Source organism: Diadema setosum, chromosome 15, assembly GCF_964275005.1.
Source record: "Diadema setosum chromosome 15, eeDiaSeto1, whole genome shotgun sequence".
Taxonomy (NCBI): domain Eukaryota; kingdom Metazoa; phylum Echinodermata; class Echinoidea; order Diadematoida; family Diadematidae; genus Diadema; species Diadema setosum.
The window spans coordinates 8,650,610-8,668,142 of record NC_092699.1 but is presented as its reverse complement, the minus strand read 5'-3'; the positions used below and the strand labels follow the sequence as shown (position 1 = coordinate 8,668,142).

Sequence of the window (17,533 nt, the reverse complement as noted above, 5' to 3'; positions counted from 1 at the left end):
AAAAAGTCAAGTTCGGCTAGGTTGACCCATTTCACTTATTTTCAGTCCTCACGCAAAATTAGTGTGTGCGACTTAATGTTCGTTTTGAGGTGCACGGTCACATATTGATATTGTAAATATGGATTAATTTGTAATCAAACAAGCAATCTAGCGGTATCGAACGTTAAAAAAAGAAAATCATCCCAATACACTGTTTGCGTCACGTAATCGATTGATTTCTTTTTCGCTTATCGTACATGCAGTTTTGTCTTTTTAAGTGAATTCTATTTGAAAAAAAAAATATATTACCGAGCCTGCTTGCAGGCTCGGTGATCAGTGATCTCTTTGAGACTATTATCACAAATTTTTAGCTTCTGCATACAGGTTAGGAGTTTAATTATGATCCTCAGAAAAGCTGAAAGGAAAGCATATAATGTACAAATTTGATCCTGAACCAATATGAATTCTTAATTTCGTCCATAATATATACACGTATCTCAACGATATAAGTTACATATGATGTTTTTGTTTTTCACCATTCTTTTTTCTTTTGAAGCACAATGTTTTCCCTCCGAAGCTGATGATGACATCGACATAAGGAATTCATCCACAAACGGATACAGCTATGGAAATCAACCTATTGACCATGGCACAACGGTTTATCTCTCCTGTGCCGTTCCTGGCATTTTCATCGGAGAAACAACCGCAAAATGTATAAACGGGACTCGTGGGGACCAATCACAATACTGTGCAGGTATCTAGAGAACGACTCTTTCAACATGTAATATTTACCCGAAATTTCATTTTCATTTCATTTTCCTATTTTCAGTTTCAGATTCATAGCTATTTATCAATTTGTACAAATAAATCATACTACAAATAAAAAAAAAAACATCTCATATACAGAAGTACTTAAATAAAAGAAAAATGTGGTAGGCCCATGATATCCATAATCAGGTGCAAATTATGAATACCTCTTGCAGAAAGGTCTTTGCAGAAAGAAAAATAAATATCTTCGCAGCAGTGGAATCTACGATATGAATGACCCTCTTAAGATAATCACAATATTGGTTACCATCTTTTCAATTCTTAATTTTTGTAATCACTCATAGTGTGATGCAAAATAGGTTATTTAAACAGCGAAGGCACCTTGAAGCAAAACACATCAAGCGCGTGTAAAGTTTTGTCGACTGAACGCTAAGGAAATCACGCCTTGCATGTCTACTGGCGTCTATATCTCTACCATTATTTAAGCTTATTGCCAGAAACCAGAAGGAGATGGTTTGATCATTCAGCCTCCCCCGGAAGTCAACGTGAGCGGCGTCCTTTACTACGAAGACGGGGACACAGCCACCTTTTCGTGCGAGGATGGGTATGAGGCAATCGACTGTTCTACTCAGAGCTGTAGCAGTGAATGCATGGATGGAAGCTGGAGCTCACAGATTCCTACTTGTCAGGGTGAGACCTACACAGAATGTAGTTTTAGGGCAGACTGAACATGCCGAATTGTGACACTGAGCAATTGCATAATATCATAAAGTTGCTACTCGTCATAAATGGCGCAATACTTTCAATGACAATTCCGTCCTTACATTCTCTTTAACAAAAGAGTGTAATTGTACACTTCAAGCCCCAGTACGAATAGCGACTCTGTGTCTTTCGTCACGCTTGAAACTCCGTAAGGAATATTATAATTTATCAACTTTATGATAAATGACAATAAAAGCAACAGAGTTTTATTCAGAATTAGGATTCTAAATTTGCATATTCTGCTTTCTTTGACTTGAAGAATTTAAGTGTTTTGTTAGTAAACTATAATTTCTATACGTTTGAACGAAATCTTTATAAAGTACTTTTTTCTTAAGGGCCTAGCGTTGAAAGTAAAATGGGTAGATGTCATCACAATGTTACATTTTTTCTTCACAGAGATGAAGACTGTAGCGCCAGTTTCAACAGCAACAGCAGATATAACAACCAAAATCACCTCAACAGGTGTGTATGAGCGCTTTTCGTTTATAGAATACATCTATTCATTGATATTAGTCAAAGAAAAATATTCAATGTCAGTCTAATTGGTTTATTTCCAAGGATATTACAAGTTCAAATTGTTACAGATCACAACAGGAAAGAGGTACGTGATTGAATTCGAAATGGTGTGCAAAGAAAACGCCAGTAAGACCTGTGCGTATACGCAGTTGTCAAGGTTATCTAAAAGTAGAATCATGCATTCATTACAGGTAAGAACAATCAAATTATTTTTCAGAGATTTTATTGTTGATCTAGAAAGCTTCTAGGAAAAATACACGGAATATAACGTAGTCTGAAGAGTCGAAAATCGAAATTGCTATGTTATAATACAGACATGTCTTTCTCGGTTTCACTTTTCTTGACTTGAAATATAATCATTACCACAATCATGTTTGTCCATCAGTGTGATTTGGGTGCCAATTGACTGTATGTAACTGTTCAAACATAATACTAGCAAAGAAAGGGATAATTTACTGAAATCCCACACGTCTGACTGCATCCTAATTTCAATTTTCTCGAAACTTTTGGCATAAAATGATTTCCGTTTGCCTTAGATTTCAAGTGGCAGTATTCTTTTTTTTTCTTAATGAAATAAACAATACAAGTAAAGACAGGAGTATTTCGATCCTTTTAAATCATAAAGGCAACTTGTACATCTGCAAGAAATAGAAAGCTATGATCACCCAAAGTCGAAAGGTTCCTTACGTGAGAGACTAGTGGGTAGGTTTTTTTTTTTTTTTTTTTTTTTTTGTTTTATGTGATGTGATTGAGGACGAATAAAACATGCCAATATGAACGGAGCCATGACACAGGGTCATCATCTCGCAAACCTTGATACAGACGCCGAGGTCGTGTGCGACAGCACTTCAATGACCTTGATAATGGCTCGACATCTTCTCGAACCCGGGGACAATGCCACGGACGTCCACTTTGTTGACGAATCGTGCACGGGCTACGATCACGACGAGGAACACGTCGCGATCACGACGCGCTTTGATCGATGTGGAACCACGCAGGAAGTGAGTATCCTGTACTACTTGGTCTCGTCTTAATTTTGCTTTCTTATTTTTATCTCTTTTTCATAAAATGCCGGATGCTTTCTAGTGCTAGTTACACCTTCTGTTGAGGGAAAAAAAAGAAAGGGAAAAAAGTGCATAAGTGAATAAGTGAATTGATAAATAAATAATGAATAAATGAATAATAAATAAGTAAATAAGTGAATAAATAAATAAATTGATAAATAAATAAATAAATACAAACATCTGCAGGTCAAGACCGGTACGACTTTGACTATGTGTACCGCTGATACAATGCATGCTTGTTTTGGTAAACATTACTTACGGATGTGTATTTGTGTTTGCATTATTAATGTCTGGTTGCTTTCAAATTATGTTAAAATGTATATCATGTTAACACAGTCAAGGTGTCAATTTGCTTTTCATACACAACTTGAGTTTCAATCATTTGAGTCTAAGGTATTCATCATTTCTTATCATCACCAGTTCTCTTTCTCTCTCTCTCTCTCAGCAAGAGGCAGATGATATCGTATATTCAAACATAGTGACATACTACCAGCCAAGCCCGGTAACGGCTGGGAGTCCTGTGGTTACCAGGGAGCACTATCTACACATCCCCGTCAAGTGTAAACTGGATCGTGAGCGGGTCCTCACTGAGATGTTCACTCCACAGCTGGGAGAGATCGTGATAGAAGAGGTAGGGTAACACGACATTTGCCCCTGCGACTTAGTAGGGCAAGGTTATGGTCGTGTTAAGGGAAAACAAAACCCAAAAAGGAATGTGGATTGAGTGAGAGCAGCAACAACATGAGTAGAGCACATCAAGGAAAGTTTGAGGAAAATCGTACTATCGATGCAAAAGTTATGAATTTTAAAATTTTTGGTGTTGAAACCATTGGATAAGGAAACCACTGGATATGGAGACTACTGAAGATGGAGTTTAGTATGACATCATATGTGGAAAACAATATAAAGAAAATATAAAGAAAATTCAACATGATTTCACTCTTCTTGCGTAATGAAAGAGCACTTCACCAACCGCTTTCAGAAGGAGGGGAATAATTACTACCCTTAACATATGTCAGTATCAAGCTGGTGGAATGTGTAATTTTTATGAAAAATGTGTGTGTGTGTGTGTGTGTGTGGAATTCTCTTTATATTTTCTTTATATTGTTGTCCAAACATGACGTCATGAACTCTAGAAGTCTCCTTATCCAGTCATCAACATCAAAACATTAAAAACTATTTTTTTTTTTTTTTTTTTGCATTCGATTGTCCGATTTTCCTCAACTTTCACTGATGTTTTCTACTAATGTTGCTGCTTTCACTCAATCCCCACCGCTCTTTGGGTTTCAGCTTCCTTTAAGGTTTGAGGTTTAGTCTGATGTGAGGATTCGGATTGGGGCTAGGGTTATGTCTGTGGGTAGAAATTATGTTTGGCTTAACGTGCAGGCATTTAATGCAAGCGATATTTTCGCAGAAGCAAATGTCATGGAACCAATGGTAGGGCTTACCACTGTAACTTAAATGGAAGAGTGCGTTTGGTGGGGGAGGGGGGAGGTTGAGGGGAAGGGGTGATTGATAGTCTCATTTACATCATCTTAGATATTGTTTCTATTACCAGTGTAAGAAAAAGTCTCATTTACAGCTTAAATATTGTTTCTAATGCCAGTGTAAGAAAAAACTAATATGTACTTCCACCTTTCGACATTGTAGGAAGAGAAACCTGACTTTACAGTTTCACTGCAGGTGGTTGACACGATTGTGTGATGAATAGGTCAGTCGTTGATGCGTTATCCATTACTTTCGAGAAAACATTGCATTGGGTCTCCCTCATCTGTGTCCTTCATTATTGTCTATTTAATGTTAGTATTTATCTCAGTTCATCATTCTACAGCTGCGGTAGTCTTGTTTGTATCTAAGCTATGATCAATGTTTCTATACGCACTGTTTCAAATCTATCTTGGTAATTTCATTTTGATAAGCGTGAATATGCCAGTATTTCGTCAATATCATGAGAAATTACCTAAACTGGAATAATATATATCCTTTTCTGATTACCGTATGAAGATTAGGAGACGTTTAAGCAACATATCAAATGTTATTTGCTGTCTCGTTTTGTTATTTCTGATATATTTGTACTTTGTGTGAAACATTTTTTTCCAGCCTAAACATGTCTTGCTGGAAATGCCATTCAGCATACCTACAGGGGCGGATCCAGGAATTCTGTAAAGGGGGGGGGGGGGGGGGGAGGGCAACTAATAGTTGATGATGATGATCCACAGCATTTGTATGGCCCCATATATCTGTTATAGAAACATTCAAAGGCGCAGACTCCTCCAAGATAGTTAGCAATTGAAGACCTGAATATAACAACGACCCAAGTCCAATTTTTGGCCAAATTCAGTTTGACATGGGAAATTGTAGCTTATGCATGGACTCATCTTGTGTATAAATGATAAATCCTAATTACCCCCGGTAGTGCCTGAAATGAATGAGTTAAATCTTATATGAATGTAAGAATGAAGGACTTGGGTCATTCTTACATTCATATTATAGCGCCCTCTCTCATCCTTCTCTCATCTCTATAGCAGAATATCATGTATATGATTCAAAGAACGACCCAAGTCCATCACACAAAATGGCCGCTCCCCAATTAATGTAAATGTTAATTGTCATGATAATAATGTTCTAATTCCTATATACAATGTTGCCTTCCCATCACAGTTAGATAGAATATTATTGGACAAATAAAAAAGATATGAATTTTTTTTAAGTTTACTCGAAATGGTCTTCCGTGGACTTGGGTCGTTCTTATATTCAGATACTCAATTGAATGCCCGGTGAAAAATGCGAGTTTTGAGTGAGGCTTTGAAGTGATCAATTGTGGTCAATTTTACGGAGAAAAGATGGGAGGGAGTTCCATAGGCGAGGAGCAATAGAGGAAAATGCCCGGTCTCCGTATCCCTTGAGATGTGTGATGGGCACCTGCAGAGTAAGGCCAGATGAATGAAGGTCAGGGCGAGGCTGCCGTCGCTCGATTAGGGAAGACAGGTATCCTGGGGCCAGACCAGGAATGGCCTTAAAAGTGAGCAGTAAGATCTTGAAATCAATTCTGTTCTCGATGGGAAGCCAATGCAGCTCAGCCAGGACAGGGGTGATGTGATCATACTTCCTCAGCCCGGTGAGCAAGCGTGCGGCTGCATTCTGTACTGCTTGAAGTTTGTTCAAGGTTGCTGATGGAAGACCAGCTAGAATAATGTTACAAAAGTCCAGTCTTGATGTTATGAGTGAATAGATGATGCTTTCTGCTGCCGTCCTTGTAAGCAGAGGTCTAATAGCTGCGATACTACGAAGCTGGAAGTGAGCAGTCTGGCATACCTGTGAAACATGCCTATCCATCCTCACAGACTGGTCAAAGTAGACCCCAAGGTTACGGACGCTGTCTGCAGGAGAGACAGACAAATCGCCGACCTGAAAAATCCATGGAGGCAATCTTGTTTCTCATTTGTGGAGAAGAAATGATGAGGCATTCAGTCTTGTCGTCATTGAGTTTCATGAAGTTCTTCACCATCCATTCTCGGATACCTGACAGGCATTCGGTCATCCTCGTAGCAGCTGCTGCTGTTTCTTCAGCTGCCACTCTTGGATCGAATGTCACATAAAGTTGAGTGTCATCTGCATAAAAGTGGGGTTCTAAACCATGTTGACGTGCTATGTTCCCAAGGGGGGAAGTGTACAGTGTAAAGAGTAAAGGTCCGAGGACTGAACCTTGTGGGATGCCACAGGTCAGGAAGGCCTCCTCTAACACAGTTCCATTGAGGTTCACAGAGTGTCTTTGGCGATGGAGATAAGATGTGAACCATTCAAGGGCAGTGGCGCCAACTTTGAAATCCTGCTGCAGCCTGTGGATGAGGAGTTTGTGATCAATTGTGTCAAATTCAGCTGATAGATCCAAGATAAGTATCATGGCTGCTTTCTTGTTGTCAACTGCTCGCAAGATGTCATCAGCTATTTTCAGAAGAGCTGTCTCTACGCTGTGATGTCTCTTATAAGCAGACTGCATCGGCTCATAGAGGTTGCAGACCTGAAGATGTGACATTAGTCTTCCGGCGACTACTTTCTCGAGGACTTTGGCAAGGAACGGCAAGTTAGATATAGGTCGGTAGCTGCTCATCTCATCCGGATTCAAGGGTGACTTCTTAAGTACAGGAGTGACATGGGCCAGCTTCAGCCCATCTGGAAACATTCCTTCTTGTAAGGAAGCATTGACTATCCTGGGGGTAGGAACGGCCATTAGTTCATAACTCTCTTTAACAATTGAGGTTTGGATTGGATCCAGGGGGCATGACTTGGCAGGAGAGCTGCGGATGACTCTTTGTATTTCTGCCGGAGTTGTGGGCGCGAGTGTATGCTCATCTCATCAGGTTGTATCACTGTCTGACTCTGGCTCTACAGTAAAAGACATGTCTGACCCGCATCTTATAGAGTGATTCAATCTTACCAATAAAGTACCTTGAGAATTCAGAGGCTACACGACCAGGAGAGGAATGATGCCGTAGTGCCATAGTTGATTCTGTCTTCCTGTACAAAAGCTTGTTGATGATGGCATAGAGTGCTTTTTGGTCAGATCCACAATCAACTATAAGTTTATTGTAGTAGGCAGCTTTGGCACACATGAACAACAGTAGTTCTGGTGCCACTTCCTGGTTTCATTTCATTTCGTTTGTTTTATTACTTTTGTTTGTGACAAAAAATAAAGGAGGGGGAGGGCGTGCGCCGGTTGCACCCCCTCTGGATCCGCCACTGTACCTAGTTTCTCATTTATCTCATTAACAGTTTTGACGTTACTTGTGGTACCGTGAATTCATGTCAACAGGTCGGTTTCGGTGAGTTCACGCTGTCGTTACAGCGATACAAGAATGAATCGTTCCTAGCCGAGGCCGACGATACGGAGCTTGTCCACTTGGGCATCCCTCTGTACTTCGGAGCCCGCCTCCGGTCCGTCGCTGGTCTGACGCTCTTGATTGAATCTTGTTGGGCGACACCCTACTCGAACCCCCTAGATAGCCTGAAATATGAACTCATTGAAGACGGGTAAGTTGCTATATTATTGGCAGGAAACTTCCTACCTCTCCCTCCCGCCCCACCCCCCCCCCCCCCCCTTCTCTCTCTCAGCAATCTTCATTTTTCCCAAATTATCCCTTTTTTCCTGCTTTCATTTCCGTGAAGCCTTTGTCAGTATCTCTTTTCAATACTTTCACCCATCATCTTTTCTCTTCTCATTTCTTCCTTCTCATCCTCCTTCTCTTCCTGTTGCTTTTCTTCTCCTCCTTCTTTTGGTTCTCCCTTCCAGGCAAAATATTTTTTTTTTTAATTTGTTTATTCCTATCAGCAACATCGTTGATTCATTATAGTAACGTTATGTAATTTCAATACGAACTCTATTAAAAAGTGTTTTTAACCAGAAATGCGACAACGAATATCATTTATTTATTTATTTATTTTTTACTGTTTCCATGACGGTCAACATATGGTATACACAATGTGAATTATTAGAAGAAAGAAGATGAATTTGTATATTAATTCCTTTTACAAAGTTTATATTGTATTGATACATTTTGAAAATGATTATCTAGGAAATTATGCAGAAGAAGGACTACCACCGTAAGCTGTTACTTGAGCACGTGGCACACCAGAAAGTTAATTTTCATCGAATGACTCTTCTCGATCTTGTAGGTGCGCCAAGGAACATACAGTGGCGCTTTACATCGACATGACCCCAGCATTCAAAGGCTTCCGGACGCTTTCGCTTTCATCGGAGAGTATAGTCAGGTAGATTTAGCTGACGGTTTTGAATTATTTTGAGTAAAAAGAAAAATTATCAACAGGTAATAAGAGAGAAAGAAATTAGCGACAAAAAACAGTATTTTTGTTTATTTTAATGTAAAATGATTATGACCTTGTTTTTTGTCAATTACGATTTTCTCATTTTCAATACCCTTGTCTCATGTCATGTTACCAATAAAAAAAATGAATTGTATTTTTATTTCCGACTGTATTTTTGTAAGCATTATTTAAAGCCTTTGATTACGAAAATCTCTTTATTCTGCTTCAATGCAAGAGTGATAATCATGCCCATTGATATGCATTAATATCTCACGCATTTTTTCCCCATCCACTAAGCTCTGCCTTTAAACGAAAACTTACTTGCCTTTCATGATGTCATGAACATTGCACATTACCTGGACTCATACAAAAACCTAAAATAACAAGTCAGGTCTCTCAAAATAACGCTTTAGAACTGTTTTTGTTGGAGTAGTTATAGATGTGTTTGAGATGTTTTATGATTGCTCTTATGCGAGAAAAGGTGTACATAATTTATTTGTAAAAATGTCTTCATATTATTATGGGCTGGGTTGTGCAAGATGCATGATACACTAAATGTTTGATGACATCAATGTGAACAAAAAAAAAAAAAAAAAACAAATGAAAAGATTTGTTGTCGACTGTCGTCAGGTGTTCGTACATTGCTCGGTCTTAGTGTGTGCCTCGGACAGCGCGGAATCTAGATGTGCCCAGGGCTGCGTCTCGAGAAGACGACGCGAAACGACGAGGGCGGGCTCTCAGTCATCACCACACACCCTCTCGGTGGGTCCTCTCCGAGCTGCAGCTGACACAAGCCACCTGACAGACGGTTAGTGAAACAGCCTATCACTGGAAATGCACTCCACTGGTTCATGCAATGGGTCTATGAACTCGTGAATGAGCACCAGAGTCATAAATACACTGTAACAAAATACACCTTAACAAATGTCATGTAGCATTCTTGTATATTACTTACACTACTTGAATAGTTCAATTCAATTCAATTCAAAATGATTTTATTTTCATATAAAGTAATACAAAGTAATATTTATATCGCTTACATGAGTGCATAACATCAAGAGGAATTTTCAATCACGTAATTTTCAACAAAACATGAATACAGTTATCATAATGATATCAACTCTGGTTTGGATAAATAAACAAGCAATACAATCTTAACTTATAACTTTACATGGAAAAGAGGAGTTAAGAATACTTGACCTCTTTGCTGCTGCTAGTCTACTGAATACAAGTTGCACTTCGTATAGTTTTGATATTTTGATGTGAATGAAATCTTTTACACTGTGTTTCACAAGAATCTCATAATACATTTCCTTAACAATCGTTTCCTTCTTTATTTCCTTGCCCTTCATTGATAGTCGATTACTGAATCAGATGAGGTTAAAAATGTTACCAAAGATGAAATGTCGAAAAGGAAATGAAATTCGAATACGAATACGAAGGAGGCTTAAGATGATTATCCCAGTTTGTAGAAAAAGATTGCCACCAAAGCTCAATGACGTCTAAGAGTTAGGTACTATGAATAGCCACTGCTCTCGAAAAAACAAAAAAAAACAACAACAAAAAACAGACAATACAAAACTAAAAACACACACAAACAAAAAATAAACGAACATAATTACATAAAAACAAAGAAAACTGCGCTTGCAACGTACTTTATAAAAAAAAGTGAAGTAAGGTGATTTGCTGTTTGAAGCTTGAGAACAACTGTAAGCAAAAGCAAAAGGAGAGGAACGAAGTAGGCTTTAACTATTTTGATTGGACGGTGCATGTGTGCCTTCCAGACGAAGGCGGTGAAAGTTTTGTCGTTCTATAATTCAATTCAAAACTACGACGTATAACTAATTGTCTTTTTGCATGCATTTTTGAATGATGTTTGTTTATTTTTGTTGTTGTTGTTTTTTTTCAGATAACGCTGGAACTTCATCCGTTGCCATGACAATGATGACGGTTTCATCCACCTGTGCAGCTGTGTTGCTACTCGTGATCCTGGTGCTGTTGGTTTCTAAGCGGGTCCGAGCCCGCCCGCAAGCACTCGGTTACAAGGAACTACCCAAAGAAGTGTTAACACGCGACTAACAGAACATGATAATAAAACTGGCTTTGACAAGCTTTATAAACAGAAAAAGCAAATTTTAAGGAAACCGATACTAGTAAAGAATTACCATTTAAAAGCAAACGTCAAATTTGCCAAGTTTTGTTTCGTATAAAGGCAAAATAAACATCTTCCTAACAGACATTAGAGGAGATAGTCCATCAGGCTACAACAGTAACACAGAATGGTGTAGGGGGTGTGACATTAATTCCAGTGAAGTTACCAGAACTTGAATATTCCAGTAAATATTCACTAACGCTGATAGAAACCCCATCCAAGAATATTTTTGGCTGTAATATGCTAATACCAAGTCAATATATTCCACAATAGTCCTATCAACTATGTTTCTGCACATCTGCGCACCAAGGATAACGGTTACCAAAGCTCATTTTAAATCGATTACTAGTTGTGGAAACAATTTTCCTCTGCAAGTTTTTTGGGTTTTTATTTTTTTTTTTGCCTGTAGCTTCGTAATAATCTGTACTATAATAATAACACACTAGCTTACACCGATCTCGTTAGAGGATGACTCGTTAGAGGATGAATTTTATAGATACTTAGGTAATAGAAATTCTCAATCAATATTTTTTGAACCTATTGCTGAAGAAGAAATCATAGATATTATTAAGAATTTGAACGATAAAAAAATTTCAGGATATGATGGAATTACAAATTTTCTTTTAAAAAATGTTTTAAACGAAATCATTACTCCTCTTACGTACATTTTCAATCAATCCTTATTTAATGGTAAAGTCCCTAATAAGATGAAGGTCGCAAAAGTTGTCCCTATCTTTAAGAAGGGACAGAAAGATTTGGTGAATAATTACCGACCAATTTCTTTGTTGACTTCAATCTCTAAAATTCTTGAAAGGGTGGTTTACACACGATTATTAAAATTTCTCACAAATCATAACATTCTGTTGGATTCTCAGTTTGGTTTTAGAAAACATTACAACACAACCCATGCTTTACTTTTATAGACAAGATAGCTCATGCTATAGATAGTTTTGAACATACAATTGGAATTTTTCTTGATTTTTCTAAAACTTTCGACACGATAGATCATGAAATCTTGTTTTATAAATTGTGTCACTATGGAATCCGCGGTACCCCCTTAGAATGGTTTAAGAGTTATTTAACAGAAAGAAAGCAATTTGTTAATATCAATAGCCATGATTCGCAATTAAAGCCTATTTCATGTGGAGTCCCGCAGGGCTCCCTCTTGGGCCCACTTTTATTTATCGTATACATAAACGATCTTCCAAAATCATCGCAAATTTTGTCATTCATTTCTTTCGCCGATGACACAAGCTTGTTTTTTTTCACATCGAGACCCTAATGCATTAATAAATATGATGAATACTGAGCTCAGGTCCGTGCAATCCTGGATTTATGCGAACAAATTATCCTTGAACATAGAAAAAACTCATTATATGGTATTTAGTAATTCTTTGAATGTTGTTCCATATGATATCAAAATAAATGATTTATGTTTAAAGCAGGTTAATAACACAAAGTTTTTAGGTCTATGGATTGACCAAGAATTATCCTGGAAAACTCATGTTAATTTTCTAAGTAAAATTTTGTCTAGAAATATTGGCATTTTGAATAAACTCAAACATTTCTTTCCTGTTCATATTTTGCAGAGTATATATTCTTGTTTAATATCTCCACACTTCAATTATGGAATTTTGGCGTGGGGAAATGCAATTCACTCATTACTAGATTCCCTTCTCCGTATTCAAAAGCGTGCAATAAGAATCATAAACCACGCCGGATATTTTGCCCATACCAATTGTTCTTTCCATCAAAACAGAATTCTGAAAATTTCAGACTTATTTTCTTATAATCTCGGAATTTTTATGTATAAACTAACAACTAATGAATTACCATCTGTTTTTATCCACATGTTCAAAAGGAATCGTTCTATCCACTGTTATCCCACTCGCCAGAGTGACGCCTATCACCTTCCCCGTACTCGCACTATTTTTGCAAAGAAGACAATTATATTTACTGGACCCAGATATTGGAATGATCTCCCTCTTGATATCACTTCTTCCTTATCCTTATTCACCTTCAAACGCAAATTAAAACAGTTATTACTTAGTGGATACACACTACCAAGCCTTTAGCAACCTTTTTATGCTCCCAGTCTTTTGTCCTTGTCCTCAGCACCTAGTTATTCAAGTGATTTCATGGTACCGATACATCTTATAATATAGCATTTCTGTTATTCAAACACTGCGAGATTTGTATGCAGTCTGGTTTGTGCGATATCTATGTAGTTCATTAGTTTATTACTCATCGATTTTTTGTACTGGTGTAATTTTAGTTGGTCAAGACAAACAAATCCGTTCTCCGTGTAAAATTATATGCCTATGAACTCGGGAACCTACAGTTCTACAAGCTTTAAAGCTTTTATGTAGGCCCCATCATATTTCTTATACTTACTAGTGACATTTTCATACGATGTGACCATGTACATTTGTGTCAAGTATATTTTCTTTTTCTTTTTCTTCTACAATCAAAAGACATAATTGTATATATTTTGTACTCTTGTTTTGTCAATAATTTTGTAATGTCATCATTGAGAAAATGGAAATATGAAATAAATTTGAACTGAACTGAACTGAACTATAAATTTTCATTTCAAATCACATAAAGACTTTGAGAGCTTGGTAAGTTTCCATCTGATAAGCACAATGTCGAATTTGTGTTTGTCGTGGAGCAAAATAATGGTCATTCGAAATTAGGGAAATTTGACATACTAGCTGTAAATGATATCAGGGGCTAGAGTATGTTTTGACTTTCCTCTCTCTTAAAAACGTCAAATAGCATTCTTTGACAATTTAGCACAACTCTGATTTTACTATGGTCAGAGATTACGATGTCTGAGACACTACTTTTCGACTGATTTGTGCATTATTACTCAGGTTTTTGAAAGGATTGGCTTGATATAAGAAAGAAGCAATATTATCGCTTAAATAGGTGGACGAGAAGACAATGAAAAGAAGTTTAAGACATCACCCTTTCATCGCAACGATCACTTTATAGAATAGTCAAGATAAATATCTCTTTTGGAAGTTAGAAGTTTTGTTCTGCACAGCACAGTATTTACGTGTGCATGATGTAAAATAATTTACAGTAGCCATATAGTGTGTACCTGAAATTGGTAGCATATCCATAAACAGAGTTTTTAAATCGTGTTGTTGTTGTTTGTTTGTTCGTTCGTTTGTTTGTTTGGTTTTTTTTTATGTGTGAGCACGTATCATGTTAGCACGTAAGCTATGTTTTAAAAATATGTAGCTGAATGAATACAATAATGAAAAGTTCCAGCACTGACACTAGTACCAAATATTATAAGAGTAACTAAGCCGAGCATTCTGAATAAAATACTTGATAGAAATAAAAAGAAAACAAAACATAACAGCGAACAACAAGGCATATTTCTATCATTACCCCGCAAATGTAAATAATATAGAAATTTAATAGATTACAATATATGAAATTACATATTGTTGAGCAGCAGCATTCCTTAAAACACCCCATCGCACATGTTTATCCCTTTACCACTATTTGAATGATTACCAGCTGTTTTCAATTGTAAATTTGAAATATAAATTGAATTGAATTGAAGAAGTACAGTGAAACAATATCTTTAAAAAGCTAATTCCTTTATAATAATGACTTTCTCATTGTATTTTATGTTGAAATGCCATATGAATAGTGATGATCATAATAATAATAATAATAATAATAATAACAATAATAGTAATATTAATATTGATAATAATTATAATAATAATAACAATAGATTTCTTAGAAAAACATTTGATGAACTAGTGATGAATATTGACTAGCATATCTGTGGTTCTACCTGAACAAGTAATATTTAGGTCCGCTTTATATTCTGATATCACCATGTTCGCATCAATATGTGGTGTTATCATTGGCCCATTTTACTCTTTGTTTTTCCCTGCAGTTGGTAATGAGTACTTTTGCTGCAGATACCTGACGTGTATTTTCAGTTATAGGTTTTCATTGCGAAGGTTTGTTATTTCGGTTATAGCTCGTTATTCCGAAGGCTCGTTGAATTATTCCGAAGGCTCTTCAGTCCGAAGATTCTTTATTCCGAAGGTTCGTTTTTCCGAATTTCCTTTTCGGATGAACAAATCTTCGGAATAACGAACCTTCGGAATAACGTCACAAATGTTTGGATTAACGAACCCTTTTTCATTTTCGGATTAACGAACCTCTAGGTATAGGGAAATTGCGTGTTTCGGATTAACGAACCTTCGGAATAACGAACAGCACCCGTTATTTCAAAGATTGACATCTGTGATGAAATTGGTGATGATGATGCTGTAACGGTTATGATTATTATGGTGATAAAAATGAATATGGTACATGCATGATATTAAACTCTTACGTCAATGAAATTGGTATTAATAAACGTAATCGTGCTTAATTGCGTCTTGCTTCCAGCATTGGGTTCACTTCATTAGTCTGTTCCTATTATCGAGTACATGCACAGCTGTATCATAATTTCCGTAGGATTTTTTTTTTTTTCAGCAAAAATGGGCTACATTCAACTTCGATATACACAAATTACATAACACGAGTGATTGTGCATGTACCTACAGAAAGAGCATAAAGGTATGTAGATTATAATTTACTTATAAGTCCTTATATAACTTTTTTATGATATGGATAACACACAAAATTTGGCCGGTGACCATTTTTGTTTTCTTCTGTAGGTATAAATTTATTGACATAACCCTATTAAAAATCAGTCAGTGAATCAATAATAAATGCTAAATTAATCAAGTCATATATTTATGACTACTTACAATGAAACATGCCACTCTCATATTTCAGTGTGCCAGATTGTATTTTAGCATGTCAGCTGTACAGTTTGTTACCAAAGCAGGAGAGCAATGGAGATGTTCATCTGACATCTGATAGCTTGATTTTAAGCTGGAAAGAGAGAGAGGTAGGGACAGACAGACAGACATACAAACAGAAAGATAACGCAGCGTACGAATGCAAATGTTATACTATGATGTTTATTGTCAGAACAGCGTGCAAAGTAAATATATAAACACAAGTGTCAGTGGTTTTGGCTTCGTTTGTTTAATCTGATATAACTTGTCAATGTGTTTGACATCATAAAACGACGTGAGTTTAAAGATAGGCACATGAGTTCAAAATACCTAGAGACTAATGGCACACAACTATGCTCACAAATGGCTAAAAAATAACTAAAGACTATTTACAAAGTGGAACAAATGACATAAATTAATGAGTTATGAAGAATTTGACTAGATTTTAATAATTATATATATGTATAATATATACGTATCTATATGACATTTCAGATTGTGTGTTTCTGTACAAAATAACACTTCATAGCTATTCATACATGCACATAATTATTATCTATCGGAATGTTTCTACAAAAAAAAGAAAGAAAAGAAATCAAAATAAAATCACCATTCATTTCTACTATACGGCATCAACAGTGCTAAGGCTTCAAGCTGTTTGGGTTTTACTTGAAGTCAAATGCGAGCAGTCAAGATGATTGAGATATAAAACATTCGCTTTGGAATGAATTTAACGTTTCAAACGAAAATATTTGTGGAGCTTTTTGGCTTTTTTTCTGTGCACCTTAATTATTGTTACAAAATTACATGTAAAAAAGAAAGAAAGAGATAGACAGATGCGTTGGTATAATCATAGATGAGACAAGATTATCGGAAAAAGATCAAAGAAATCATTGCTATTCCAAAAGTCAAACGATTACCCAAAGCTCACTTGGCGTAATTAAACCACTTTAACCGTGAAAAAAAAAAAAATGTGTAATAATCATGATTACAACAAATAAGAACGAGCGAGAATGGTCGTGGCTTAACTCACAGTTATTGATAAATAATGAACAAATAAGAAATTTGACTCACGTTATACATTTACATGTTTATCAAGAATAATTATGATAGCATTTTGCGGAGCTTGCAAAGTAGCTTATATCAAAGGTTGTTAAGAAAAGAAAATATCGAACAACAATTTCACATAGGGAGAAGTCACTTAAATGCATACATTATATGCTTAACTGTCACGACAAAATACATTATCTCATACAATTTCGGAGGTCACCATAAAGCATTAAATGAGAGCGTAGACATAAAGAAAAATAACTTTCTGTTAAAGCAGTGAAAAAAAAGAAGTAGAAAAAAAATCCGGCACAAAATAGAATGAACCATAATTAGATTATACTTATAAAGTCCAAACGTTTGAGATTCCATTTCTCGATACTGCATTAAAACACGCGCACAGCGCAAGTCGATAGGGCATTAAGATTGGATTGCCAGTGATCGTATTGACAAAAACATCAGACACACTGAATTACAACTATTGACTTACTATTGCTAACTGCTATTTACAAACAGTATTATAGTGCTAACATTTACACAATACACCACATAGATCACCTTCATTATAGGGCTAGGTGTTTGCCCAAACGCTTCAT

General features: G+C 36.4%; 1 protein-coding gene across 1 annotated transcript; it reads left to right on the top strand.

Annotated features, from left to right (window-relative positions):
• The first annotated feature begins 1,158 nt into the window (after positions 1 to 1,158).
• Positions 1,159 to 10,991, top strand: LOC140239219 (oncoprotein-induced transcript 3 protein-like). Its single transcript, XM_072319100.1, has 8 exons — positions 1,159 to 1,437; positions 1,906 to 1,971; positions 2,848 to 3,026; positions 3,535 to 3,720; positions 7,903 to 8,120; positions 8,763 to 8,858; positions 9,584 to 9,720; positions 10,822 to 10,991. The coding sequence occupies exons 1-8, from the start codon at positions 1,398 to 1,400 to the stop codon at positions 10,989 to 10,991; spliced, it is 1,092 nt and encodes a 363-aa protein (XP_072175201.1). The 5' UTR covers positions 1,159 to 1,397.
• Positions 10,992 to 17,533: the final 6,542 nt, after the last annotated feature.